The 27,963-nt window shown below is 34.9% G+C and overlaps 2 protein-coding genes across 2 annotated transcripts; both read left to right on the plus strand.

The window, feature by feature from the left end:
- Positions 1 to 372: 372 nt before the first annotated feature.
- On the plus strand, positions 373 to 17,753 carry LOC148597464 (plancitoxin-1-like). Its single transcript, XM_088562915.1, has 7 exons — positions 373 to 1,702; positions 4,041 to 4,221; positions 5,523 to 5,598; positions 10,891 to 11,055; positions 12,779 to 13,107; positions 15,246 to 15,377; positions 16,569 to 17,753. The coding sequence occupies exons 1-7, from the start codon at positions 1,584 to 1,586 to the stop codon at positions 16,677 to 16,679; spliced, it is 1,113 nt and encodes a 370-aa protein (XP_088419041.1). The 5' UTR covers positions 373 to 1,583; the 3' UTR covers positions 16,680 to 17,753.
- Positions 17,754 to 17,903: 150 nt separating this feature from the next.
- Positions 17,904 to 27,953, plus strand: LOC148597465 (uncharacterized). The gene is made up of 3 exons (XM_088562914.1): positions 17,904 to 20,529; positions 21,941 to 24,055; positions 25,969 to 27,953. The coding sequence occupies exons 1-3, from the start codon at positions 20,169 to 20,171 to the stop codon at positions 26,016 to 26,018; spliced, it is 2,526 nt and encodes an 841-aa protein (XP_088419040.1). The 5' UTR covers positions 17,904 to 20,168; the 3' UTR covers positions 26,019 to 27,953.
- Positions 27,954 to 27,963: the final 10 nt, after the last annotated feature.

Consider the following 27,963-nt stretch of genomic DNA (forward strand, 5'->3'; position numbering starts at 1 on the left):
GTGTTTATATTTTCCTCATACTCGTCATGGTTTTGCGGTAGGACAGACATCACAAAAATCTGGTAATGCCAACAAACGGATAGCTCTAACAACAGTTTTCAATTGATGGAGAGCACTGAAGCATTCTTGAAAAGCATCAGTACAGTTTTATTTTTTTCTAAATAGCAGTTCTATCACTAAAACTGAACGATGTGGATAGTAAAGCAAACAAAATCATTATTATATACTTCCTCTACACTACTATATAGAAGAGACTAATTAGATCTTTGTAGATATTACATTGTAGCATACCATTTGTTTACGGAAATGTTTACGGAAATGTTTACGGAAATTAATAGGAGTATTAGTGTACAATTGGATCATATTTTGCGAGTCAAATATGGAATGTAAAATTGCCAAACTTCAGCAAGTGATAATTCGAAAACTACAATCGTCTACATTTCGAAAGATTGTTGGAACACTCGCAAATAGACAATATCATTGATACCTCCATGCCCAACTAAACCAAACATAAATGCTTATTATTGACAGTGTCGACAGTGTGCAATACATTACAAAAATACCGGATGCCTTTGGGCTACTTTGGGTTATGAAGTTCCAATGAAATAAATATTGAAAATTCCTTAATTTTTCGAATTTTCTTTAGTTTTGCAGGATAATAGTAAAAAATTCATTGAATACCTATGAAAATATAAGTGGAAAGAAATGTGTTCGTTTAATTGAACAAAGAAGTAACTGGAGAACCGACATCCATCCCCTCACATGCTAAGCGAGCGCTGAACCATGTTAGCTACATGTATATCCACAGCAGAGGCTGATCAAGAGATTTTGGAAAAAAGAGTTCAGACAGGAAGGAGATTCTAGGCTATTATATGCTCATTTTTGCGGAAATTTTAATATCACGAAGTAAAAGTTTACAAAAGGAGGTCCCGGAACCACCTGGATCCATCACTGCACAGACAATATAATAACCATTTAATCTATGGATAAGTGCAAAGTTTAAATGACAATGTCACGTACATAGTATCAATTTTGCTTTTCCATTGTCAATGCGACAGTTTCAGAAAGTACATAGTTGATGAAAATAAGGAAGTAAAACTCGAACGGAAATTATTTGTTCTTAAGTAGCACTCGAGCTAAGAATCATGCAAAATAAGCCTACATAATTTTATTTTGATATTTTGTTTGAATTGCAATAGTTACAGATATTAACATTCAGTTTTTCATATAACCCGTGTTCTTAGGAGTTAAAATTATATAGAATACACTGTAGTTTTCAAAATTAAGGGAAATAACTCTGTAAATGACACTCACATGCAATAGAATCTATTGGATTTTCGATGTTGATTACATCCTAAGAGAGGCAGATTTGAATGAATAGTTACACATTTCTAAGAATAGACCCATAAAACAACTTAATTACAAAAATAAAAATAAATAGCATTTTTTGGCTTGTATCACATTTTTTTCAGATTTTGCATGATTCTTGTATAGACAGCTACTTAAAAGACGTTGTTCTCTCATATGATGTGGAAAACCCACTGTTATCATCAGATTGTGATTAACTAGATCATATACATGTAATGGCGGCTCAAAAGGTACAACATATGATGCTTGTTCGTATTTTGTTTGTGTGTTTGTTACTGGAAAGTCATGTATATTCTATGCAATGCAGATCTAAGACTGGAGATCCTGTAGATTGGTAAGCATGTACATGTATATCGTCAAAATACCAGTCATTATAAAATTTAAGCACACTTGATGGTAGTGATGATGCAATTTGCTGAAACATACACAGAAAGAACAATGTTTTGTGGTCTATATATACACCATAGTTTATGTTACCATATTACTTTTTGGGGGGTAACCATACATTCATCTTCCTATACAAAGTGGGATTTTTATATAGTCTTTTATCTCAAAAATACAATAATCCCGAACCAAAGATTGGTTGTATGTTTTGAACTTTTTTTAAATCATTTTCTTTTTCAGTTTTTTGTATGACATTATGCATCATGAGTTATAACCTATATTGTTGTCTACATAAATTTAGAAGATTGTTGGTGGCCGCTTAAACTAATTCAATCCCGCTATATCTTCTGTGTGCGTATCTTGTCAGCAACTTCCGATTTTTTGTTATATTAGGCGATTTTAAATTTTTGGTTTTTTTTTGGTTTATGAGTGACGCATGATTTTTTTTTAATTTCACAGAAGTCTAATCAATTTCCTTTTGCTGTGTTTTATTTTCTCTCTGCAGTTTGATAGGATCGTTGTTTTTTTGGCATATTTCCTTGGGCACTTGATTATATTAATGGCCGATTAATTACCAGTAAATTTGAGTACTCATATTAGATATTAACCGGCCATTGATAGAAAGGAGTGCCTCCGTCGATTCACTTTTTCTCATTTCGAATAAATGAGGTTATCGGCAGTTTCATGACTGTAACAGTTTATTAACTCATTTATCATGTTTATATTCTTCCTATCAATACATTAACCAAAACCAAAAATGATTACTCAACCGCCATTATTACTTAAATTTTTCAGCCAAGACGGCTAAACTGTAAAATTGCACATAATCGCAAAACGAAAATTGACAGAAAACGTAACTTGAGAAACCAGTAAGCTAAATATTTTTTTTTAGATCTAGTGAAATATATTTTCGATATCTAAACTAGAGGTACATGTACATGTAGAATAATAGATATCAGAATCACCTGGGTAATAGGTTACCATTGGTTACTGGTGATCAAAAGTAAACATGTAGTTAATGCATTTGCGACAACAATACACATTCGCCGGTCACTTGTACATGCTCATAATATGCCATCATTTTTGGTAACGAAGTTGGAGAACCTTAATGTTTTACCCCGTTTATTATTATTACTACAATATTATTTTCCCTTAGTATAAAAAATAAAAATAAAAATGTTTTATTGCGATTTAAGACCCCTGATGGCATAGACCATCAAACACAATTTCACCATCTTTGATCTACTGAAACATCTGGTGTAAGGGAATGAAAAGTACAATACTTGGTAAACGTTAACACTTAAGAAATAATTCATGGAGGGGGTAGATTTGGGAAGGGCATTTATATTCGATTATTTAACACCGGGCGACAGCGAGGTGTAAAATGAGAATATAAATGCCAAACCCATGTTTTATTTCTTTTCTAATATGACAAATACGGTTACCGTAATTTTTGTGACAAAAATTTCCCTAGGCGTAGCCGACATGACAGCTGTTCCGTTTAACCTTCCCTGTATGGAAGTTGGATTAAATTTATATATTTATGTCATCGTATGTGTTAAATGTGTGTGTTTATATAATTGATTTCAATTAGATAACCTCTCAGCCGCTAAATCATCGCGTTAACGTTTTTAAATGAGTGTTTTGTCTCGAAGCGACAGCGAAAGAAAAGAGACAGTGCGCAGGTGCTAAAGGTGGGGTTGTACAGACATAGACTGTTTGAAGATATGAAGTCGCCATATTAGAATATCTATTTTTAAATGACTAAAGGTCGAATATTAGCATAAATATGATAAAAACTGCCTATACAATACAAACAAAAAAGTGCCCCAATACGGGATCTAGCCGTCCAATACGCCTGTTAGATTATATTGACCTCGGACTTTGTCGTCAGTCAACATAATCTGAACAGGTCCATATATAACGTATTGACTTCGTTAAAAGTCCATAACAGGATATATTCTCACAAAACAAGGCAAGAATAATCAAATGGACGATGGAAAGCCCTGCTTCCCGAAAATTACAAATCAAAAACTCGTATACACAATATCAATGACATAATTAGATCATTAAGAAATAACAATATCAGACTAATTAAGCCATCTCAGGGCCAGGAAAAATACAGCAAGTATATCTAGCTTCAGTGGCATTACTAAACTATGCGGTGGTAATACTGAGTTACTTACTTGAATGGAGCGATTTTTCCAGTTTGTATATAAATGGGCTTCTATTCCCTGTTTTTTTCTTTTTTCTATAATATATATATACATATATATGTTATTTTTAAGGTTTGTTATTTATAAGATGCCAAAAATCCCAGAATCAGGTGATGATTATTTAAGAAAAGGAATAGCTTTCTACTATATGGATGATAACAACCCAACACTGTCGTTAGCAGAAACTGCTATAAACGAGTTCGATGGAAACCCATTAGTTTTTACATTGAAACCAATATACGAGTCAAATGCTGTAAGTGATCAATAGTCGTATTTTTAAAAGTTATTCATTAACTGTCATTTGGTCGTAAAAATACGTTGAAGTATATGAGGTATACTGCAACAGAACAAAGAGATGAGCATAGACAGATCTTATTCATAGATATATATGTATGTCACTTACCCTCCTAGTGGACATTGTCCAATATTTTTGCACCTTCCATTAGAACTACTGGGATTTTTTTTTTTACGAGAAAAAACTGAAATGATCCGATTAGTATTTGCTCAGCATGCAGATCACACTTCCTGACTGACTGTATCTAATCATCAGTGGTTCTAAGAATACTAACAGGGCTGCCAAGTTTTCATAATGCAAATGTGTGAGATTTGACAAAAGTTCAAAAGATCAAATTTTAAAGAAAATATAAATGCCGCTTGACTGATACATCAGTGTTATCACCATTGTACAATTTCCCTCCAGTTAATCACTACTGCACTTGAAAAAAGTGAAGAGTTATTCTTTTAGAGAAGGCGCACCTAATCAGGGTTCCAGCTGGCCAACACAACCAGTAACCCCACTATGGAGTCTATAATTATATAGATAGCAGTGATTTACTGACTGTTCCCAGTGTATCCTTTTCAGTTAAATAAATAAATTCGGTAATTTCACTCTCGTGCTTTCTCCCGCCAAAACGTGACAACATGAATATCAATCCGCCGTTCACAAAATTTTAAGTTTATGTTGAAAGTACCAATGAATAATGCAGGAAATCTATACAATAAATAGGATAATCAATTGGTTATCGTGAATAACCAAAATATCATCATTCGTGCCAAGAACGCATTAAGATTTAACTCGTGTGCGGAACAAGTTCCGCACACCCGTTAAATCTAGGCGTTCTTCGGCACTCGTGATCATATTTTGGTTATTCACTCTTTCCAATTAATTATCCTGTTATTATTATTACATTGTTTCTTCTTTGTGTTAGTTGTCTCGCAGTATGTGTTTGTCGCTCAGGTCTCTATAAGACACCTTTCTCTATACAGGTAACAATTTTGGAGTAGAATCGAAGACATTGAATCTTTAGAATATATTTTATATAATTAATGGCCTATAGTAGGCAAAATCTTAACATTTTCCATCTTCGTTTTTTTTTCTTCGTCTTTAGTTTTGTCCTAATTTCACTTAAAACTTAATTACCTTTGACCTTATACAGAGAACGGAATCTATGTACGATTCAACCTACATTATACATTCATGTACTAAATATTGTTGACAGTACATGTTTATTATACACAATGTTATTGACAGCACATGTATATTTCCAATTTCAGACTGGTCCCTTCTCGTACGTCCTGTACAACGATCAGACACCGAATTCAACAAATGCCAATCATGGCCATACAAAAGGTACGATCCACATATATATACATAATTATATGTGTATGGTCGGTTCTATCCCTGTCTTATTAAGATACCGACAATTTTTATACCGAGGAGGGCTGGGATTATATTGAAAAATAATTTATTCCAAATTTGAGCAAAAAGTATTTTTACTCAGCCATGAACAGAAAAAAATATGATTCAATCGTTTCCACAATACTTAAAAATGTAGATTTAAAGAAAAAGATTATAGCTTTTTGCAGCTGAAAAAAAACTTTTTTCCAGGCCCTCAATGGTCTGTGTCTAAGTACCAGTCTTTATAAAATTCAGACAGGGCCTACAGTAGATGTGATTCATTGTGTAGAAAAACATACGGAACAAACTATGCTTTTTCGGTCTACATGCATATGCTACATTTTGGGGCAACGATGTTGTCCTTTCTATATTCTGATCTGTATTTTCTAGAAAGTCATAAATTTATCCCCCTCAAAATTCAACCGAATTAAACCAAATCAAGAACGATAACTCTTGCAAAGTACCATTATCATATTACACAATCTATATCATGTTTATCTAAAAAGTGCAACTACAACCAAATGACAAACGATGAGTTGGAATGTGATCTGTAAGTGCATGTTTCTTAACAAGAAATAAAAGTAATATGATGGGTTTTTTGACATGCATGAATAATCAATTGTCTGAATTTTATATGGACTTGTACTTAAAAATTCATGTAGAAATCTAAGTATGCATGCACAGAATCAATTTATATCGATTGTTTGAATTATTACGCCTCCAATAACCGTCAAATTGCAAAAATAGGGATAGGATAAAAAGAAAGAGCTGGGATCGACTTCAAACATGTCTAAATACAAGCTTGTTATTGTAAATTCTTAGCATTAAACTATTTGATTGAAATTGTGAGTGTCATTTAATTTACATTTACATATCTTCAAAATATTACCCAAAAATCACGTGACATCGTAGCAGTGCGCCAGTTCGTACAATATACAGGTTCGTTGTCGGTTTGCATAGATGAAAGAAGACAAAACTATCCGACATCCTGCATTAATTGAATTACAAACTACAATGTATCGGTTTGCCTTTTCCTTTTTTCAAAACAGAAATTCAGCTTTGATATCGAACTACGAGTCGAAACTATTTGTCAAACTATTCAAACTTGAGCCATGCACAATCGTTGAAATGAATCCAGCTCTTAGATACATGTACATGTACATGGTGTACAGTATCTACCATCTAGCTACAACTAAGCTATTATAGCACAATATCTACAAACTTTCGTAAATACACGTATGTGTCCAGTACAAGCACTTGGGCACATGTCATTCCATTTTCTTCCCGAAGGGTGGAGGCTTCGATCTTATGTTGCGCAAAAATAATTTATTTTTTCTGCAGCAGCTGATTAATCCCATCCCTCTTCTGTATAAACTGGTCGGATGCCTTAGTTTCATGGCACCTAGTTCCACAAACACATACATGTACATTAACATGTCCAATTTCTACAATAACGTCTGACCCATGAACTTTTCAGTCTTTTGAACACGTACAGCTCTATTATCAGATATAATCCTGGATGCATTTACTTTTTAAATAACATGAAGTTTCTTTACACAGTCAAATAGTCAAACCGTCAAATAGAATGATTATGACAAATAGCAGAACACAGATTGACATCATTCCTTGAAAACAAATGCATGATCAAAAAAGTGCTATGCCACCATCAAAGCATACTAGTAGTTATTCTATTTTTATTTGTCATATCCTTCTGATGTCAGGATGCGATGACCGTACCAAAATTTATTGTCAACCTAGCGATCAGTTTTAAGTTCGTTAGATTCGACTTCTTTTTAAATTTTATTTTCGTTCATGAGGAAATGGAATAAGAATGACTTCTGTGGCCGTAGATAATAAAACCATTTCGGCAAGGAAATGCTATATTTTAATATAATAATAGGCTATGCCTATTATGCACGGAGCTCAATATGTGACCTCAAACTATGAGACTAGTCACTTTCTTCAGGAAAAGCTTAATACAATTCTACACAGCAAATAATTTCCAAATTATGAATATGAAAAACACTCTCGTAGAAACATAAATTAATGCCAATTTCGTTTAAGCCCTGTATTATTATTATAATTACCTTCCTATTCCTGCTTTACGTCTGAATTAACCTAATACATGCTCAGTATTATTATGGTCCGAAACATCTTTAGGTCGAATTGACTGTCATATGTAAAACATATGGTACCTATAAACAACAAAACGTCTTTAAAGATTTCTTTTACATGTATTTGATTTTCGTTTCGGTTCATTCCGTTTCGTTGTTTTTCAGATTTTAATTATTTTTTAGTCATTTTGTTTCGAGTTGTTTCGTTTTGCGTCACTTTTTATCGATTCTTTTCGTTTCATTACTTCCGTGTCCATTCGCTTGCAAGAAAATTTTTAGCCATTCATAGTTCTGGTCTAACATTCGACACATATAGGACGTCGTTCACGCTCCATCCATATTAATGCTGTGGTTCTGAAATGCACGAGACAGTGATAGATACATCGAGATGGTTTCGGGAGTTGGGGCACTTTTTTGTTAATATGCGTCTGTAGAAAGCAAACAATAGCCTAGAACCTCTTTCTATATTGGATTCACTGGCACTGCCCCGTTTTGTAAATGCACATTATTTGGATCCGCTCCACATGATTGTAAATACAGTTATTTTATTGTTACTGAGCATATTTTCTTTTCTAGCATTGATGACAATTCATAATCTCATAGTTCGATCTACCCAGCTAAACATCAAGTGGCCTATTTGTAGACAACATGAATATAAAAAAAAATGACCGGTTTGATTGGGCCTGGTGACTGCTACATAAATTCTGATCTCCGACCTAAATTGATGAAAAGTGCCCCTTTAACTAAAAACGCCGGTATTTGTAATCGAGACAGCATTAATATATGATAAAGCAAACCCGAAAGTGATTCTATGATATCACATTAAAAAAGGTGAAAAATAAATGAAGGCATGAGTACTGCAAACCAGCTAACACACAGTTATAGGGCAAATGACAAAACAATTTACATATATCATACTAATATAGTAAGACAAATAAACCAGATCTTTTGGTGAACAACAAAGGAAATCAAACTGTATCTTAAAAAAAAATCAATTGATAACCAAAGTACTCTTGTACTGAATCGATTTGAACTCTGGATTTATTTTTAAATTCATTCTGATTAGGAAGGACATTACAAAACACACACACACACACACCAAATTTATGATAGTACATATAGCAGTACTCCAGTTTGGGTAATATTCCGGTTGAATGCCGGTTTACATAGAACACCAAGATGAATGAATACAAAACTTTCCAAAATACAGCGTAATTGAACAACAAACTACTAGTTGGCTTTTCCCAGTTTTTAAAATTTTTTCAGGTCGAAACTGTCGGTCAAATCATTCTAACTTCAGCCACAATCATTGAAAAGAATCATGTTCTTAGATACATGTGCCTCTCGACTATCTACATTCCTCAGTTGATACGCTTTATAGCTCAAGCGCTACAATTATCTTACAGACACATATGTGTCATTTAAAGTGCTTAGTTTCTTGGGCACCAAGTTCCAGGCACGCGTACATAGTAACATAAACGCCAAAGGCTTAGAAAATAATCCCAACAATTATGTCTGGTGCAGAAAACACAAGCTATATACTTATAAAGCCCCCGCGCACATGTAGTTCTATTATCTTTTCACATTGCCAAAATAGCTAAATAAAATGATAATTACAAAAAAAGCACTATCACAAGGACAGAGATGGCACCACTCATGCGAAATGCATCATCGGAATTCCTATGCCATCGTGTAAGCAAAGTTTCATCCCCGTGCTCCGATGTCACGAGTCGGTACATGTAACCGTAATAAAACTACACAAAACAGTGAGTGATACGTCGGAATGGTTTCGGAAATTATGCTACACTTTTTGTAAAAAAAATTATGCCAAAAATGAGCGCCAAACAATAGCATGGAACACTTAATTTTTTATATAGTTTCTTGATCGGATCTACTGCCGCCTTTTTGTAAATATTTGGATCCGCAAGGACTTGCATGAAATAATCTGTAGAAAGCTCCATAACTTATGGTATTCCTTTTCATATTACTATGGTTTTCATTTCTAGCTTTATTATGCGTCTAAAAATTAGGTCAACTACTTTTAATTGTACCCTTGTTGATACGATTCCAATTAATCAACATATTTAGTTCTCAGGAATAGTTGTTTTTTTGGTTTGTTTATTGGAGTAAATAGCATAGATTTATATTTGTTACATTAGAAATACCTATAAAATGGACTGACTATTTGTATTTGAAACTAGATAGGGAATTAAATGCCAATTAAAGGGCTTTTTTACAACTGAAATGTAAGATAATTACAGATGACATCAGACAAATTTAAAGGCTCTGGGGACTGCTATATAAATTCTTCGATCTAATAAAAATAACAAGTTTTAAGTTTTGCTTGCAAATAAATCGCATATTAAGTCGCCCACCCCTCCGAAGTTCCCAAAATGGTCCCAGATCCCAAAATTTTGAAATTTTCATATACGCTTAAGCTTAAATACCAAGTTTAATAAAATTTTGATTAATTTAACACTTTTTTTTAATTGGGACACTATGGATGGAGACCATTTTGACATGGCAGCCATCTCGAATATTTCAAAATATGCGTCATAACACGATAAGGTTGTTCTACATATATATGATCAGTTTAATAAAGATATCTCAATCAGATATTCCTTAAATTACAAAAAAAAACATACGAAAAATCATTTTTTTGTTTTTTTTTGTTACAATAAAGACACAAAAAGTATCGATTCCCATTTTTTGTTTGCATAATATTTTTAACTCGTTAAATTCTAGCACATAACAAATTTTGAAGTTCCTGGCAACCTAGGGTTCCGAGATATCGCAATGTCCTATATTATGACATATTTTCTTTTCCGCTGAAGCGCACCTCCTTCCATTTGTTTTTTTTTTTTTTTTGTTTTTTTGTTTGTTTTTTGTTTTGTTTTGTTTTGTTTTGTTTTTTGTTTTGTTTTTTTTTTGTTTTTTTTTTTTTTTTGTGGCGTGCATCTGTGGGATGAGGACCAATTCTGAGTAAGTTTCGTTCCAATCCCTCTATTAGTTTCCAGGAAAACGCACAGAAAAGTTCACCCGTAAAAAATAATACAGAAGAAACCGTGCAAAAAAATAATAAGTCCCCGACCCTTCGTGTTTGGGGACTTACATACTTATCTATTTGCAGGAGTTCTTGGTTTTGATAAGAATTCTGGGTTTTGGCTTGTCCACAGTGTTCCGAAATTCCCGCCATATATCAACAAGGGATTGGATTTTAGTGGTTTTAGTTTGACGAATGGACAGACATTTCTTTGTATGTCTATACTACACGGTCACATTGACAACACAGTTGGTAAGTACAGTTAATATGTTCAAACAGCATCAATGTTCTGTCAGCGATGAGACTAAAATTGTCAAACTCCTTTTCGGTAGGGTTCTCGCATGATGTGTTCGATCACCGACCGAATCTTACGATTCATACCCAAGTCTTTAAGCTTTTCAACAAAGCACGTGGCATTTACAATTATATGGAATAGAGAGTAACTATTGGTATGCTCGTAGTTATGTGTCGGAGTTGGGTGACACACTGGCCTGTGGGTGGTTGCTTCTGTGGGTTTACACAATACAGATCCGGCTTACCGTGTCGAACCAGTAAAAAACAAGATCTGTTTCATTGGTATGTAGTTCTCGTTCTGAAATACATGAAATGCCGAGTACGTGGTACGAATCATAATACAAAATAAATATAATCATTTCCTCTGATAGAAGCTGTGTACAACCCATAAAACATAACTAAGTCGATCAATCAACAGGAAGTAGATGAACGACGAACCTGAAAAGGAGAGACACAGTACAAGTCATAATACAAATACAATATACCAGACATCAAGGCATTCCCTGCAATAGAAGCCCCCTAAATAATGGGAAATGATTTGGATGGGGTATGAAATCTTGATATTCCACAAATTAGATCCCAAAAAATATTTACTTGCCTGACTACGCTCGACCTATAATTATATTCAAGCCCCCAAATGAAATCCTGGAATCGCCTCTGAGATACCTACGTTACGGAATTATGAATTTTGTACAAAACCTCGGTAGCTCCAACTCCAGGGGGCCATTGAAATGTGTTCGAGTCATCGGGAGTTCGAGAAATTGAAGTTCGTATATTTCCGGATTTTTTTTCGGTGCCGGTCCGAGTTCGACTTTATCGTTAGAAATTGCCTACTTCCTACGAAGTTGTGTTAGTTCGTGGATCTTTTACGTTCGCTTTTGGAAGATTATGTTGATTTGTGAACATTAAAAATGCTGTGTTCGCTTTTAAAAACGTTCAGAGTTCGAGTTCCATGGTCAATAATTTGTTTTCATCCGATTTTCTTTCATGCTTTTATCATACCGACTTCAGATCATTCTCGAATTTCAATCAGTGTTATAATAAAGATCAAAACTACCTAATTAGTGATGACTTAAATTTTACCTGTAATTAACTAAAATGACAATGATTAATGATAGGGTTTCAGTTTTTCACACCTTTTATTACCCAAGCTGACAAAATTGCTGACGAGTTCCAGTTAGTGAGGGTTATTCTCTAAGATTTATTACCGAGCGGACCGACTAGTCAGTTCGAGTGTTCGAGAAATCCAAGGTTATTTATATTGATTATATGGGAGAAAATTTTGGTACTTTGAATTGTGTTCGAGAAATCCCGGGTGTTCGAGCCATCCGAGTTCGAGCGAGTGAAGTTCGACTGTAATTCTCTTTAATGACATATATAGTTATATGGCCACTTGCTAAGTGGGGATGTTTGTCATAAAAAAGTTTCGGTTTACATAGTTTCACAGTATTGTAGACTTTTACATGAAAGTAAAAAAATGCACCATATACTTGACTATAATCAATAAATACAAGAAAGTCTTGGGAAAATAGGAAAAAAATACATAACTTTCAAAATCACAAAGAAACTGAATTTTAAAGAGATATGTTAGAAAATGACTCGGATATAGGGATCACAATGCTTTGTCGGTAACTTGAGAGAAATTATTTTGTATGAAGTCGGTAGTTTTGTTCGATTGCAGGGAATATATTCAGATACAATTATCCTAATGTCTACGATAAGGAGCTTCCATCAGAGTTTCTACGTGAATATCCGACTCTAAAGAAGCTACTGTATGGCCATAGATTTGGAGATATTCACGTCACAACTCCACCTTGGCAAACAAGAATCAAAGTACAGACGATTGGTGGAGGGACATTTTTCGCATATGCCAAATATAGTAACTTTGGCAGGGACTTGTATGATGGTTTTCTTTCGGGATGCCTGGAAGATGATCTACTTGTCCAGACCTGGAGGACTGCACGCACCGAGGACGAACGTCTTCCGTCAAACTGTACTATACCACATAAGGTATCAAGTGCTTAAGGATTAATTCAAGATAACTCATAGGTTATGCAAATGGAAAAGTTTAACGAGAGGGAAATCAACCTCGCGATCGAAAACACCAAAATTAACACATCAAAAATAGCGTAATAAACACGCACAAAAAAACACCGCACACACAGATACACAAACACCAATAAAACACATAATTTTATGTGAATTTATATGCTCAAAGTGGAAGAGTGGTTACTGCTGCTGGAAAGACACCAGCCGTTTCTGTTCATTAAAAACTAAATAGTACGTGGGCTGAGATAACCCTTCGTGCGTCCCCTACTCATCAACTTTAATATGATTTTCAGGTACCCTATTACCTACCACATACGAATAGTTTTGTCGCAAAAAAAAATAAACTGATATATATATTTTCTTGTATTTCTGGCCATTTTTTATTATAACTTGTTGAGGCAAGCCAATCCAATTTTGTGTTGCCTTTTTAATCTTCAACCTTATACTTCTATTTTCTGCAGAAAGAAGTAACTTTACATGCAAATTTATATACTAGATATGATTAATGTCTCAAAAAAGTTGCTTAACACTTACGGTCACTGAGTTGTATTACATCATACCCGCGGTATTCAAAATAAAAAAATCCCCACAAGTCATCAAAAGAACACCAGAAGTATCAATTGTTATGTCTTTGTAAGAATCATACAAAATCTGAAAAATGTGATGCACCCTAAAAAAGGCTACATATTTTTATTTTTGTAATTAAGTTGTTTTATGGGTCTATACTATGAAATGTGTAATTATTCATTCAAATCTGCCTGCTCTTAGGAGATAATCAACATTGAACAGTAGATTCTATTGTATTTGAGCGTCATTTCAGAGTTATCACCGTTAATTTTGAAATCTACAGTGCATTCTATACAATTTTTATTTCCTAAGAGCACGGGTTATATGAAAAACCAAATGTTAATTTTTGTTTACTATGACATTTCAAACAAAATATCAAAAATAAAAATATGTAGGCTTTTTACCCATGAATCACATTTTGCTTGATCCTTAGCTGGAGTGCTACTTTATACTATAGAGTAAATACCAAATAGTTCGTTTTTTTCTGAAGCATATTAGGAGAATGGATATGGTGAATATGTCAGACGACAACCACGTGAAAAATGTCAGCTCTAAGGGTTTATTACTACTCCACGGGTTTCGACAGTGAACAATATGTCAAGATTAGCGATTTTTAGGTGGGGTAGTGTTTCATAATTTAAATATTTTAACTCAATAACCGTAAATGTAACTGCAGTTTGTGTGATAGTTTGAGAGTTGAGACATTGGGCTATATGATTATGCCTACACATATTTATATATTTAGTTCATTCCTTTTTGGTGTCCCATGATGACTTAGACGCTCGAACAATGAAGTCGGAAAAAATCCTGACTTTTTGACTCAGTTTGGACCTGGTCCATGCTCCCAGTTTTTAGTGGAGTCCGAGTTCCTCATTTACTTTTGTTACTTTGTATGTATAATTTTAGTTACTTTATGTTCTTTGTTGTGAATGTCTGTTTTCCATGTCTGGTCTTTGTCCCTGGATTACATTCTTTTGATTACCGCTATAACCTTGGTTCCTTTGATTACTCTTGGTACAAAGACTTAAACTGTAAAAAATATTCTGGGATTCTTTTTCAGTTTCATGGAATGATCATGATAACCAGTATCTACATGCATATTATTTTACAATACATGTATGTCCGTCTTAAAATGGACTGTCGATTTACAATACTAACTTTATTTTTTGTTTTGTTTATGGACAGCTGAAATTTGATGAACATTTAAAAAAAATGGCTCTATAACGATATTGTTTTAGGGTCAGCTGCAACCTGCCCTGTGGTGTGAGGGTTTCCTCTTCGTTCATTTAACCCATGGGTGGCCTTGAGCTGACATTTTTTATCCGGCGGGGTTCTTGTCTCTTATACACAGTGGCAGCAAAATACACGTAGTTGCCTCTATACACTCCAGTGACATAAAAGTAAATTGAAAGTGAAAACGAAACAAGACATACAGAGGCCAGAAATTCCTGACTTAGGACTGTCGCAAAAAATGCGACCGGGATTAAAGTACTTAAGTGTTCGCATGGTTCTATCGCCTTATTCCATTACAGGTTTACAACATCAAAATGATCAAGTTCATTTACAAAGGGAAACAAATTGAATTTGATTCAACGAAGGACCATTCTAAATGGGCCATATCAAAGAAAAAGACTTGGCTCTGTATCGGCGACATCAACAGAACAGTAAGTATATTTTACAGAGATGTGGCAGATATAAAAATTCCGAAAAGGGGGTGGCCTGCAGACTGGCTTAAGAAGGGCCTCCTACAATGTTATCAAGTAATTTTCTGTATAATCAGCCAACTTTTCTATCATAAGGTAGGAGGGTCACTTCGATCCGTCTATGGGAAACGTCAATTGCAGCTACATGTATACGTAGATGTATGTTACACTCTTACTGTGGGAAAATAAGTTTTTTAACCTGTACTGTTTAAAACTATAGATCTTGACTTCTCACAAAAAGATGCCACTTTGTTCTACATTGTTAATAATATATTTATAAACCATCTATATTTCTACATAGATACAACTGAGTTTTCGCGCATAAGAGGCTTTTGATCCCATGCTGAGTTCTTTGAAATCCAAATGAGTTTACAGTGAAACTACTCATTTCGAGCAATTTGTCATTCGCTAATTTTGCAAACAAGAAAAAAAAATATCGAGAAAATAAATCGCCGTTAAAAAGTTCCGTATTACTTTTCAGGGCCCCTTTTCCCGCCCAAATTCTTGGATGAGTTACTGCTATTTCCTTCTAGAGATATCTGACAAAACTTTATAGTAACAATGGATGGATAGAACTTAATTAATTTTTTGGTCCGCAAATCACTGCCGTGCAGCAAATAGACCCTTATGTGCTGACTGTGGAATGGTCGATGAGCATGAGTGAAACATGCTCAATATACGCTTCCGCGAGGAAAATACTTTTGTTCTTAGATTACGCAAGCCCTACCTCGCATATACTACGTATATTGAGCAACTTAACACAAAAGGGTCTATTTAAAATATATATCCTTTTTTTTTTCATCGAGGTTATTTCTTATTATAGCGGAAATGACTTAGTACTTACTTTTTAGCTTAGCGGAAATGGTCGAGTAGTTCCGATTGTGGAAACGAAGCGTATCTTGTCGTCCATTTCTTCATTACGAACTAATGAAAATTGTATAAATTCGCAATCAGTTCGCATACATTGTTAATTATTTGTACGTAATTTCATCATAAATATTACTTCAGGGAGCAATGGCCCTGAGAATATCTTTGTTTAGTATCATATGGTGCTACTACATATATACATGTAAGTCTCCCTTTTTTATTCATTTTATGATAAAAATCTAAAATATATTTCAACACCAAGCATGTGGATTTTATTTTTTTCAGAAATCCCAATTCAAAAGAGGAGGTGGTCAAGTTTGCTTCGAAAATGAACGATCCCGGGAAAGTTTCAGAAAATTGGTCTACCAACTTGAAAAATGTCCAGACAGCATCTAAACACTTGTATGCCCAGCAGGCACTCAGCGTTCAGTCAACGTTTAACATTTGACACAAATAGTTGCAACGTTGACCCAATGTGCTCAAATATAAAAGTACCATTCAAGATAACATTCGGATACTGCCCATGGTCCACCAAACAAGTGAAGCTTTTTTGTCTAAATGCCCCATTTTATTCTGTAAATATAGAATTCTCACATTGTATTAGACCTATTTAATGTATAAACATGTATATTAATTTTCTCTTCATTCGAATGACAAAATATCGTTTTTTTTTTTATGTTTATGCATAATGTTTGTACATGTATTATGTGTCTATTTTCAGCTAGTCAGCTTTTCTTGCAGGAGTTGAATCTTTCATTTCATTTATCTGATATTTTATACCATGATTACAGGGGTTGAATGTTGCATGTTCAATGACTTGTGGAAAACAGAAAGCAGTCAGTTTTACTTTATACCAGGTGTTAGAATCAATTATGAAATAGAATTGAGGAACTGTTGTATAAAATGAAACATCATATTCAAAAGACACGTATACATGTAAGTGCATATGCAATGAAAGAGATAAAAAAAAAACTCAGTGGTGGATCCATGTGGAGGGTGCAGATGGTTTGCACCTCATTTCAATTGAATTTTTTCATTTTCATGTGTAAAATCGACAAAAAATTGGCAGTTTATTTCCTAGCATGAAACCTCGGGTAACACCCTTCTTTTTAAAAGTGTCTGCATCCGTCCCTGAAACTATCCACTATCATTGAAGATACACCTCAGCATTTGAAAAAAAACTCTCCCAACAATATGGCATACTTACATGCGTTCAAACCTTTGTGGAGAGTTTCAAGAATCGGTGACTTACAAACGGTGGATGAACCATGTATCACCCCCTCATTAGGTGCTGATATAAATACAATATATGTAAATGTATATGTAAAATACATGTAAATGAGATGGTGTCCCTTCCACAGTCATTAAGAAGTATTTTGACAGCAAATATTTTATATATTGTGTGTACTAGTATTTCGTTTATAACAAAAAAAAAAAAAAAACATAAAAATAAAATAGATTTCGTCGCAAGAGATTTTTCAGACTAATGGTGTTATGGTCTACTTACATTAGACTAATGGTGTTATGGTCTACTTACATTAGACTAATGGTGTTATGGCCTACTTACATCTGACTAATGGTGTTATGGCCTACTTACATTAGACTAATGGTGTTATGGTCTACTTACATTAGACTAATGGTGTTATGGCCTACTTACATTAGACTAATGGTGTTATGGCCTACTTACATTAGACTAATGGTGTTATGGTCTACTTACATTAGACTAATGGTGTTATGGCCTACTTACATTAGACTAATGGTGTTATGGTCTACTTACATTAGACTAATGGTGTTATGGCCTACTTACATTAGACTAATGGTGTTATGGTCTACTTACATTAGACTAATGGTGTTATGGCCTACTTACATTAGACTAATGGTGTTATGGTCTACTTACATTATCCCGCGTAGTAGTACTTAATGCTGAAGTTGGATATTTTGAGAAGTTGACATTTCATAGCATGCATGGTCTGTTGCAACTCACGTATTAATAAAAGTGGAGTTCTTTACAACCTATATGAACATTACAGGGACAGAGAGTACATTGTTTTATTCTGATCATGGTCATGGTCAGCTTTTGATCTTGAACATGATAAAAGATGTCAGAACAGTCTATCATGATCACGGTCATTTTTTACATGATCATTTTTGTGATCAGATTTGAACACATTTATTTTCCTTCGATCATGTTTTTCAATGATCATTTTTATGTACAAATTTGATCAAATTTATGTTCAATATTGCAAGTGGCAGACGCAGGTGTCCATGTCTTTTTTCGTTACTCTATTCGCACAAATTCAACAAATTAACCATTTTCTTGATGAAGAAGAAGAAGAAGAAGAAGAAGAAGAAGAATGTATAAATTCAGACACGGTGCAGTTTTGATAGTAAAAAAAACAATTGCGAGTGTTGAAATTGTCTTTAATGAGCTTGATATTTGTATAAATACGCAGGAGAGGGACAGACCCTCCATACCATGAAAATGGTGGTCGCCATCATTGATCATAAAATAATCGTGGTTCATACATTGATAGTTTTTTCACTGATCAATTTTATGATCAATGTAAAAAAATGCAACAAACATTATTGTGATCTATCAGTATAAAAAATGCACCCTATGTGTGAGCGGCGTCCTATATTTTTAACAGGTCTGAAACATAGATGGCTCAAAATCGTTCTGTCGCAGTGATTATTTAAACAGTTCGTAGTTTTAAAAATCAAATGGGCGGATCAATACTATTTTTTTTCAAACGTTAGAGGGGGGAAGAGGATTCAGATCCTGAAAATTCAGAAAAAGGAGTTTTAGGCTATAGTGTGCTCATTTCTTATCCAAGACATACATGTAAACACAATCCCCCCGATTTGCCGCAGAATCGTGTCTGTAATAGACATGTGGAGGTGGTCACATTTTTATAGCCTTACATTCCTATGGATACTCCTATTTACATGCGTGTCGTATAGATTGGGTATGATTATTGCTTCTTTTTTGAAAGTTATATTTTGCGTAATATATTTCCATTTCAATTTCGACGGAGACCAAGCGCGAGGGTAAAAAAAAATATCAGATGTCATGTTACTGAAATCTATTTACCTGAATAAATAACTTTTCTCTACAGAACAAATCCGAAACGTAAATGTACAAAATGTCGTTTACTCGAAATATTCAGACTACTGTAAAGAGATGACAAAGTCATCTCACTACAAAAAGATGTTTAAAGCACAGCAACAAAATAGACTTTTCAAAAATTAAATCACGACGACATACGATATACCGATATATAATTGACTTCGCTTCATTGAATATAATATGGTTTTGATATTACAAATCAATTTAAAATGTTGATAGTGAAATATGCAATCCTCGTCACAAAAGACCTTACAATCGGATTAAAATTAGAGGGTTAAACTTTATTGTGTTTTTGGGTATAGGCCCGTTTATTGTTGGCTCTTAAGGCCAGAAGTACATGATATATTACCGACCTGATTTTGCCGTTATTTTAATCAGCCTTAATCACTTAAAATACCATTATGAGTCGCACTGTAAGTACACTTTATGACACAAGTTTTGACATTTCTATAGTGTGGCAGTTTGTTGCGGTTTGTAATTTAGTCCTTTGCAAGTTTATTTTTTTATGTGACGAAAGAATGGAAGGAAAATCCGACGGGCATTTGTGTTTAACCCAATAGGTGTCATCGTATTTGGAATGATGGTATTTAATATATTTACACTGCGTACCTCTGGAATCAACAGAAAACAGCCGTACATGTATTAATAAGATGAAAATGAAATATGCTAATTCATTTATTATCATCTAATTGATTTTTTGTCTTGAAAAAAGACTCGTCTCACTTCAAATGCGGATATTTCATCTGAGACATTGAAATATGTCAGAAACCACTAAAAAGAAATCGTATGGCATCAGAGTTCCGAGAGTAAACCTGGGATTTATGCTGAATGTAGAAAAAGGTCTGGAAAAACTTAAAAGTCAGCGACGGAAATCTGTTCGGACAGCATACCTATTCGCTATATTTCTTGGGATCTTCGGTGGACACCATTTCTACTTGAACCGTTGGTTTATGGGTATTGTATACTTGCTGACGTTTGGAATATTCGGAATAGGTTGGGTTATAGATCTATTCCGTATTCGGTCTCTTGTTGAAGACCAGAACGATAACGACGAAACGTTCCGAAATCAAAAGGGTTTGTTAGATTCTTATCTGGCATGGTTTCCATTAGGGTTCATAGGTACGTATAGATGTTTAATTTTAGAAACAAAGTCCGAGAGCTAGAAATGTACATACATAAAGACTCCTAATCGCGGTTAGGAAGTTGTCCTTCAATGGGGTCGGTCTCTGTATAAGATTCATACAATGGGGGAAACATGGTATGAAATTAGTCACCAGTTTGACAGTGTAGACTATTTGAATCAAAATCAAGAAATTTGAAAAGAATTTCAGGTGAAAAACAACTGTCAAAATTTTCCTTTTTCCTTTTTCTCAAATTATAATAAAAAAATTCAAAGGATCTCCGGTGATGCAGAGGTCATTGCTAAGTACATTGTAGTGTTCTTTACAAATAGAGAAAAATTCCTTGGAATTCGAAGTTGTCAATAGGTAGGTTTATACATGCATGTATGCATTATAAATTGTACATATTTTGCCTTATTATTACAAAAACTTGTACTTCAAAGCTTTTCTGTTTGTTGTTTAACCCAGGGCGAGAACGCTTGATCAAGAATCTGATCGATTTCATAAAAAAATCGAAGATGTTACTTTATCGACCAGTACCACGTTTGTAGCTCATAGAAACAATAGCCCACAAGTAGTATGTAACTACTGGAACACGGAGCAAGCCAATTTCTAGCCTATAAGCTGGGTTATTGACGTAGAAACCATTGCCAAATAGTGTTCTATAAATAATCACCACTCGGGCGCGAAACGAATGCATTGACTTCTACACTTGAGTGGAACAGGTTACCACGAGAACGTTTTACAACATACATAACAACTGCATAACCTAAAGAAAATCTACGTCTTCTGAATGTACAGATGACATTTACCAAGTAATGCTCTCTTATGCTAGCATCACTTGGAACTCATTCCTACACAAATTGTTAATCGTCTTGATTCTGGAACTATTTTTAAAAAGAATTGAGGATTTTTTAGCAATTTCATCCCTAATGTATACCAAATTCTACCAATAACACGGGTCGAAATAAACTGGAATTCTACAAGATATTAGCTCTTATAATTAAATTTGATTTGTAAGCTTTCTGAAGGTTATTCTGTGCATTTTGACTTGGTACTTGGTATTTGTTTTATCCAATAAGAAACCGTGTTACTTCTGAAATTATATTATTACTCAATAATCCGGTTTGGACATTTTTATTAATCGCTTCGTGGTGTATACATATGTAAGTGTAAACTACTGCAAACCAGGTTATTTGCTAATCCTGTTAAAAAAATTGAAACATTTCTTAAATAGACATGGTATGCAGGAAGTAGAGATGACAACCTAAAGTAACATATATAAATCACGTTATTTATATAATGTTACATATCTATGGTCAAAAAACATAACGGAGATATCCATTGAGTTTGTATAGTCGGAGATAAAAAAAAATATTTAATCATTTCAATTATTATTCATATTGCAGGATTTCATCATTTTTACCACCGTAATTATTCCATGGGACTGTTATATTTAGTCACGTTCGGAGTTTACGGCATTGGCTGGGCTCTAGATGGTTTCTTCATGCCTACACTTACTGATCACGCAAATTCCGGCGGGAAATTCTCGACAGATCTCGAGATTTTACGAACATATTTGATCGCCGCATCACCGTTTGGAGTTATCGGTGGTCATCAGTATTATAGTGGAAGGAAGCTTTGGGGATTGGCATACACGTTTACTCTCGGTGGATGTGGAACATGGTGGCTGTTTGACCTGTTTAGAATTTCAGCTATCGTCCACCGACGTAAACAGTGGATAAAGGGTGTCAACAGATATAAAAGATATGCCGATGACGTTTACCTAATTTGGTTTCTGTTCGGGTTACTCGGTGGTCATCATTTCTATTTGAAGCGATACAAGTCAGGACTTGTGTACTTTTTTACGCTCGGATGTTTTGGGATTGGTTGGTTTGTTGATCTCGTAAGATTACCATGGCTCGTGCGAGATTTCAATTTAGATCACTACCCTGAGGAAGATGTTTATTTCACTGACGCCATTTTAGAAGATTTGTCTGACTTTGATCGAAAAGAGCTGCAAAAGATAATTCGACAAGCGCGATATAATGGCGAAAATATAAGCTTTGAAGATGATGATGAAACTGACGGAAAATATTTCGATTTAGATCGCGTAGTATCTGCAATAAGAGCGTCACATCATTATAAAGAAGAAGCCAACGAGGTGCAATTATTTGAAAATGTTAAACTGAAAAGTACGAACGAACGTGTTCTAGCCAAAGAGAGGGCATCCTCACAAATAACGACGGTTGCAGTTATTTCACATGCAAACGACTCTTGTGCAATTGACAAAAATAGTAGCGAAGATATCGTGCCATCCAGAATGGCGAATAAATCCCGTGGTGTAAAAACAGACCTTGTACCATCGCAAAATGGAAAAGCGGTCATTTTAAATACGGAAGATCTACAATCACAAACAACTCAGTTAAAAATGAACCGATCTAAAAGCATTCCAGCCAATATGACAACGGTTCAATGCGGCGACGGAACAAAGTCAACAGAAAAACAAAAGAGTCGGAAATTATCCTTGTCTTATAGTCGTCAGTATGACGAAAAATTTGAAATAAACCATACAACTCCTAACATGATCAAAACTCGTGAAACAAATATCAAACATGCAGAAGATGATAATTCTGATGAAATAGCTGAATATATAACTGGCGAAAGAAGAGACTTTAATCGAGTGCAATCTGAAGCTGGAATTGTAGATAACCGGAAGCGAAAGATGCTCATTAGATCGAATACGCAAGTTGCTGGTCTTTCGTGGACCGACCCGATGAGCGAGGAATCATGTTCAAACGGACGCACGAAGGGACATGGCGCTAGGAGGGTTAGTCTTGAATCTTCAAATATATCACGGGTAACACAAATTCCAATTCGATCAGCGAAGAGAACTGTTTCTACCTCATCTGCACATAGTCAAACAAGTGACGAAGAGGGTGGAATTCAGATGGCTTTAGATAAAAGAAAAGTTATTTCTGCTAGGTCAAAAAGGTCAAACAGTGTTACTGAAAATTTAGGTAACAAAAGAAGTCTTTCTGAAATTGAGGCTTGTGAGACCACAAAAAGCACCGACGGCAAACAACAGTCGCAAAGTATCTCGGACGAAATTATTAACATTGTTTCATCAGCATCTTTAATGAACGTTTTTGAGGATATAGAAGAAATCCCCACTGATGATGACCTTACCGATACCACTTCTAGGAATGATACGCTGCGTTCAGTGAAAGATACGGGCATCGGAGTACATAATGTTAAATCTGTTGAAAATAAACCTACAAAAAAACGGTCAATGAGTTTCCCCAGTCGTCAAACGTCAATAGAAAATGACAAAATGATCTCAAACGGAAGTGTTATTGTATTAAAGGACGACAAAGCACCATTTATGGAGCCGTCAAAGTCGGCAATCTTGTCCTTGAGAAGGTCATCGACGCAATCTGGGATAGCTAAGGAAAATAAGCCTGAAAAAACAGTAGCAAAACGAAAACGGTCATTGTTGCCGAAACTTGCCAAGTCATCATCAGGTACGGTATTAAATATTAAAACCACTGAAATACTTTCATTTAGTTAAATACAAATTAAGCTAGAGGGTGTTAGGACAGTTTAAGAAGCAATATAACTATTTTTATAACGTGCATTAGAGGACGTAAATCAATACAAATTTTACCTTAGACCTGAGAACCCGATTTCAGTCTGACTGGAAGTTAGCAGGTAACAATTCGGGAAATACTGAGTATGGATCTTTACTAGTTTCGTGTCCGTAACAAAAACAGCATGTTTAGTCAAATTTGGTTATATCATGAAAAAAAAATCCTAATTAATGTAAAACTATAAAAGGCATAATTATCTGGTTTTTTTTTAATGTCAATATTTTCATCTTCGTCCTTACAGTTAGGTTACACCTGCCTCATATTACATATATATGTGACTTATTGAAAAAGGAACTACATTGTGTCAACAGTAGAAACGAATTTCACACACAATTCATTGCATCAGCTGTTCCTATCAGTTTGTTTCTGTTCCATGTTTAGACTTGCTTTGGGTAATTAGGGACAGATCCAGAAGTAGAAGGGCCCTGTGCGGGTCCGGGTGCCAAAAGAATAGGCCTGCACCAGCACTAAGCTTATCGTAAAAGATGACTTAATAGCCAGAATCTTGGCTGGTGCTAGGGCACTCTTCCCACAGAGCAACCGGGTTGTTTGCCCCAGATGGTGGAATGGGGTACCCTTGGCATGTTAAATGCTGGAGTCGTCAGGCCATAATACGGAAAACCAGACCGCAAACCATAGTAGTGCATTGTGTTGGAAAAGATGCCACGTTCCCCGCACACTAAAGATCCTTTCTGTGGTATTCTCTCGGAGTAGGAACCAATTGGGCTCCACATCGAAGGCTTAATTGCCAGACCCTACCTACCTCTCCCAATTTCCAGTGGCAATCAAAATTTGTCGATCCCTTTATCCTTGTGTCCTATCCCATTTTTCATTTCATCATCATTTCATGTTCATTTTATCATCCAATTCATGTTCATCGCCTGAATATAGCTGAAATATTGCTGCTCGGACGTTCAACCTCAACAATCAATCAATTAGAACTAGAAAGGGTGGTGGTGTGTGTGTGTGTGTGTGTGGGGGGGGGGTCCATCCCGGGAATTTTAATATGGGAATATGGGAGCTAGTTTCAGGCTGTTTGCTCAAATTTTCACAAAATGAACAAAATTTTCAGGTAAAACGGATTCTATCCCCACCCCTCCCCAGACCAACCCCAGAATCCACCACTTTAATTCTTGAACATATATTCCTTTCAAATTTTCAAGCCAGTTCGTGTACGTGATACATGTAAGCTGTTCAAGTTCTCTTTTTAAATGGTCAAAAATATTTGACCTAGTAATGTACTACCATTTTCATGTGAAAGAAGAATTAATGCAGTGGATTAAAAAAGAAGTAATCCTAAAACCTTTAAAGAGTTTTTACCGTTCTTAACTCTAAACAATGATACATTTTCGATCCAGCTATACACACCTTATATATACATGTAGTGCAGGATCTTGTTTAAAATATATAGTAGATTAAATCGATTAATTTTAACAAACATATACACTTAAGGAGAGTCGCGGGTCCTAAAATTCGCGCCCACTGCCCAAGGTGATGCGCATGTTTTCCGAATTGCGTCATTGTTGTGGTAAAATCATTATTTATTGTCAGTGAAGGACAAACCGGCCTATTAAGTACCCGAGCTATGGACCCATATTTTCTGACATGTGACAGGAAACCGGGGTATAATTTTATTTGTTATAAATCAATCTTTGTTGGTAACACTCGTTTTGGAACGTTGGAACTAACCTTGGATGTATGAACCGTTCATTTTCTTTTGATAACCAAAGAAAACTTTCCTGTAAATACGTCGCATATTTCGTATATTTAAAATTCCTTTATTCCAGATACCAATATGCAGACGCCAGTTACATTTTTACAGGATCCTATGACGTAGACTATGTAACAGTAAACCGTCAACAAGATTGGACTGTTAATACTATCGTGTGCAGAACCCAGATATACGTTCTCATTGCGTTGAGAAGCTGGACCATGCAGCAATAAAATAGGTAGCAAAAAAAAAAACCATCCAGGAAACCGAACAGTTTATATTCAAACAGACAAAAATGAAAGCATTCGATAGGGTTACACTCAAAATGTAACTCTAACGCAAATACTGTTGAAATCAGTGACTACATGTACCATGTATTTATTTATTTTGTCGGTGAATGGTTCGATTTAAACAATTGATATTTAAAACAAAAACATGGTTTTATCCTATGATATAATGAGTATACATGTATCGTGGAAAACGGTCATGTAACAGAAATGGATGTGTGTTTTACTTTTATACTACTACAAGTACGGTATATAAAATCGGAAATTTAACTGTTCATTGTAAAACGGGAAACGATCTTCGAAATAAAAATCCATATTTTCCGGAAATTTGTAAACGTCAGATTTTACACTGATGATAAAGACTCTTGTCTCAAACTTTTAATTCTATTGCTATTCCACAAGTTGCTGATTTGTCGTTAGTTCTCCAAAGAATATTTCTCTTCCTTTCTGGTGTCTGTTCTTATATAATTGGAATTACAACCCCTAAATATCAACCGTACAATTCATTTTGTGGTTTGTTTGTTTGTTGGTGTTTAACGCCCGAGCAGCAATATTTCAGCTATATTCAGGCGAATTGAGTGACAATTACATTTTTGCTATATGAAAAAGCGTAAAAATGCATGTTTTCTTTCAATTCACGTATAATTTAGTTACATAGATTAATTATATGAAATGCTTGAATTTGATCCTTTCTGATCTCCAGTCCTATAACACTATAGGTCATAACCCAAACAATCAGTACCGACTTTCCTATTGTGGTAAGGAACTTTCTATCAAGATCAACAAAATTAATAATCTTTGAAAACTGTTGTACGAAAACTAAGAATATAGGCATTGTCGAAAAATGTTTGTTCATTCTTTAACTTGCTTCGTCCACGATCAAGCTGTAATACTTTACGTATATTATCGATCTGTTTATGATGAATTCTCTCGCTTAACAGTGTAACTTGGGTGCTATAGGCGACAGCACCATACCATTGGACTCGATCGCAAAAGTGTTGCGGTCGTATTAAAGAGTAATCAAGAAAACCAAGATTCGAGCAGGTATCATAAGAATATAATCCAAGGATGAAGACCAGACAGGAAATCAGACGCACACAACAAACAACATACTGACATTATAACTTTTTTAATAATAGGATTGATTGATTGTAGTTTAACACTATTACCTCACTGAAACAACAACCTGTACGTAGACGTTTTACTAATACCCCACTGAAACACCAGATCGACGTGTCACCCCTTTCAGGCTCATTATTCTGACTCAAGGTAACCATTCCTTACTATTTCCTATACATTGTATGGACGGTGCTTCGCGGAGAACCAGTAACTACCAGTCTTTGGGCAATTAATCGGCAAGGGATTTATCTCGCTAACCCTCAAACGACACTACGAGGGCGGGATTCATATTTGTTTAGATTTATGAAATTCAGAGTTCGTTTCATTCATGTGATAAAACGTTTTAGTTGCGTTGTTCGTGTAGGCAGCAGAGGCAGATGAAGAGTTTTTAAAAAGGAGGAGTTCCAGACTAATATTTTCTCATTCTGTCGAAATCTTACAAGAAGTTTACAAAATGTTCCAACGGGGGGATTCTACTCCGCCGTCAAGATCCGGCATTGGGTAGAGGAGTTACTAACAGAGTCCTAAATTGAGTTAAGTTTTCCCCCCTGATTTTTGCTTTTCATTCTTAAACAAATTATTAATTTTCCCAATATAATTTTTATCCATACTCTGTCATCTTGAAGTGCATTTGAGTGGCGACTCAGAAATAAATTGTAACTACT

The sequence above is a fragment of the Perna viridis genome, chromosome 15, assembly GCF_037379345.1.
Source record: "Perna viridis isolate PV_CMFRI_1.1 ecotype Kerala chromosome 15, ASM3737934v1, whole genome shotgun sequence".
NCBI classification, from domain to species: Eukaryota; Metazoa; Mollusca; class Bivalvia; order Mytilida; family Mytilidae; genus Perna; species Perna viridis.

What these genes read in the sequence shown, in the direction of transcription:
- LOC148597464 (XM_088562915.1), top strand. Translation starts at nt 1,584, where the DNA reads ATGGCGGCTCAAAAGGTACAACATATGATGCTTGTTCGTATTTTGTTT. An exon ending in ACTGGAGATCCTGTAGATTG is followed by an intron (nt 1,703 to 4,040) that starts GTAAGCATGTAC and finishes GTTATTTTTAAG; the next exon opens with GTTTGTTATTTATAAGATGC. An exon ending in ACTGTACTATACCACATAAG is followed by an intron (nt 13,108 to 15,245) that starts GTATCAAGTGCT and finishes ATTCCATTACAG; the next exon opens with GTTTACAACATCAAAATGAT.
- LOC148597465 (XM_088562914.1), top strand. Translation starts at nt 20,169, where the DNA reads ATGTCAGAAACCACTAAAAAGAAATCGTATGGCATCAGAGTTCCGAGA. An exon ending in GTTTCCATTAGGGTTCATAG is followed by an intron (nt 20,530 to 21,940) that starts GTACGTATAGAT and finishes TTCATATTGCAG; the next exon opens with GATTTCATCATTTTTACCAC. An exon ending in ACTTGCCAAGTCATCATCAG is followed by an intron (nt 24,056 to 25,968) that starts GTACGGTATTAA and finishes CCTTTATTCCAG; the next exon opens with ATACCAATATGCAGACGCCA.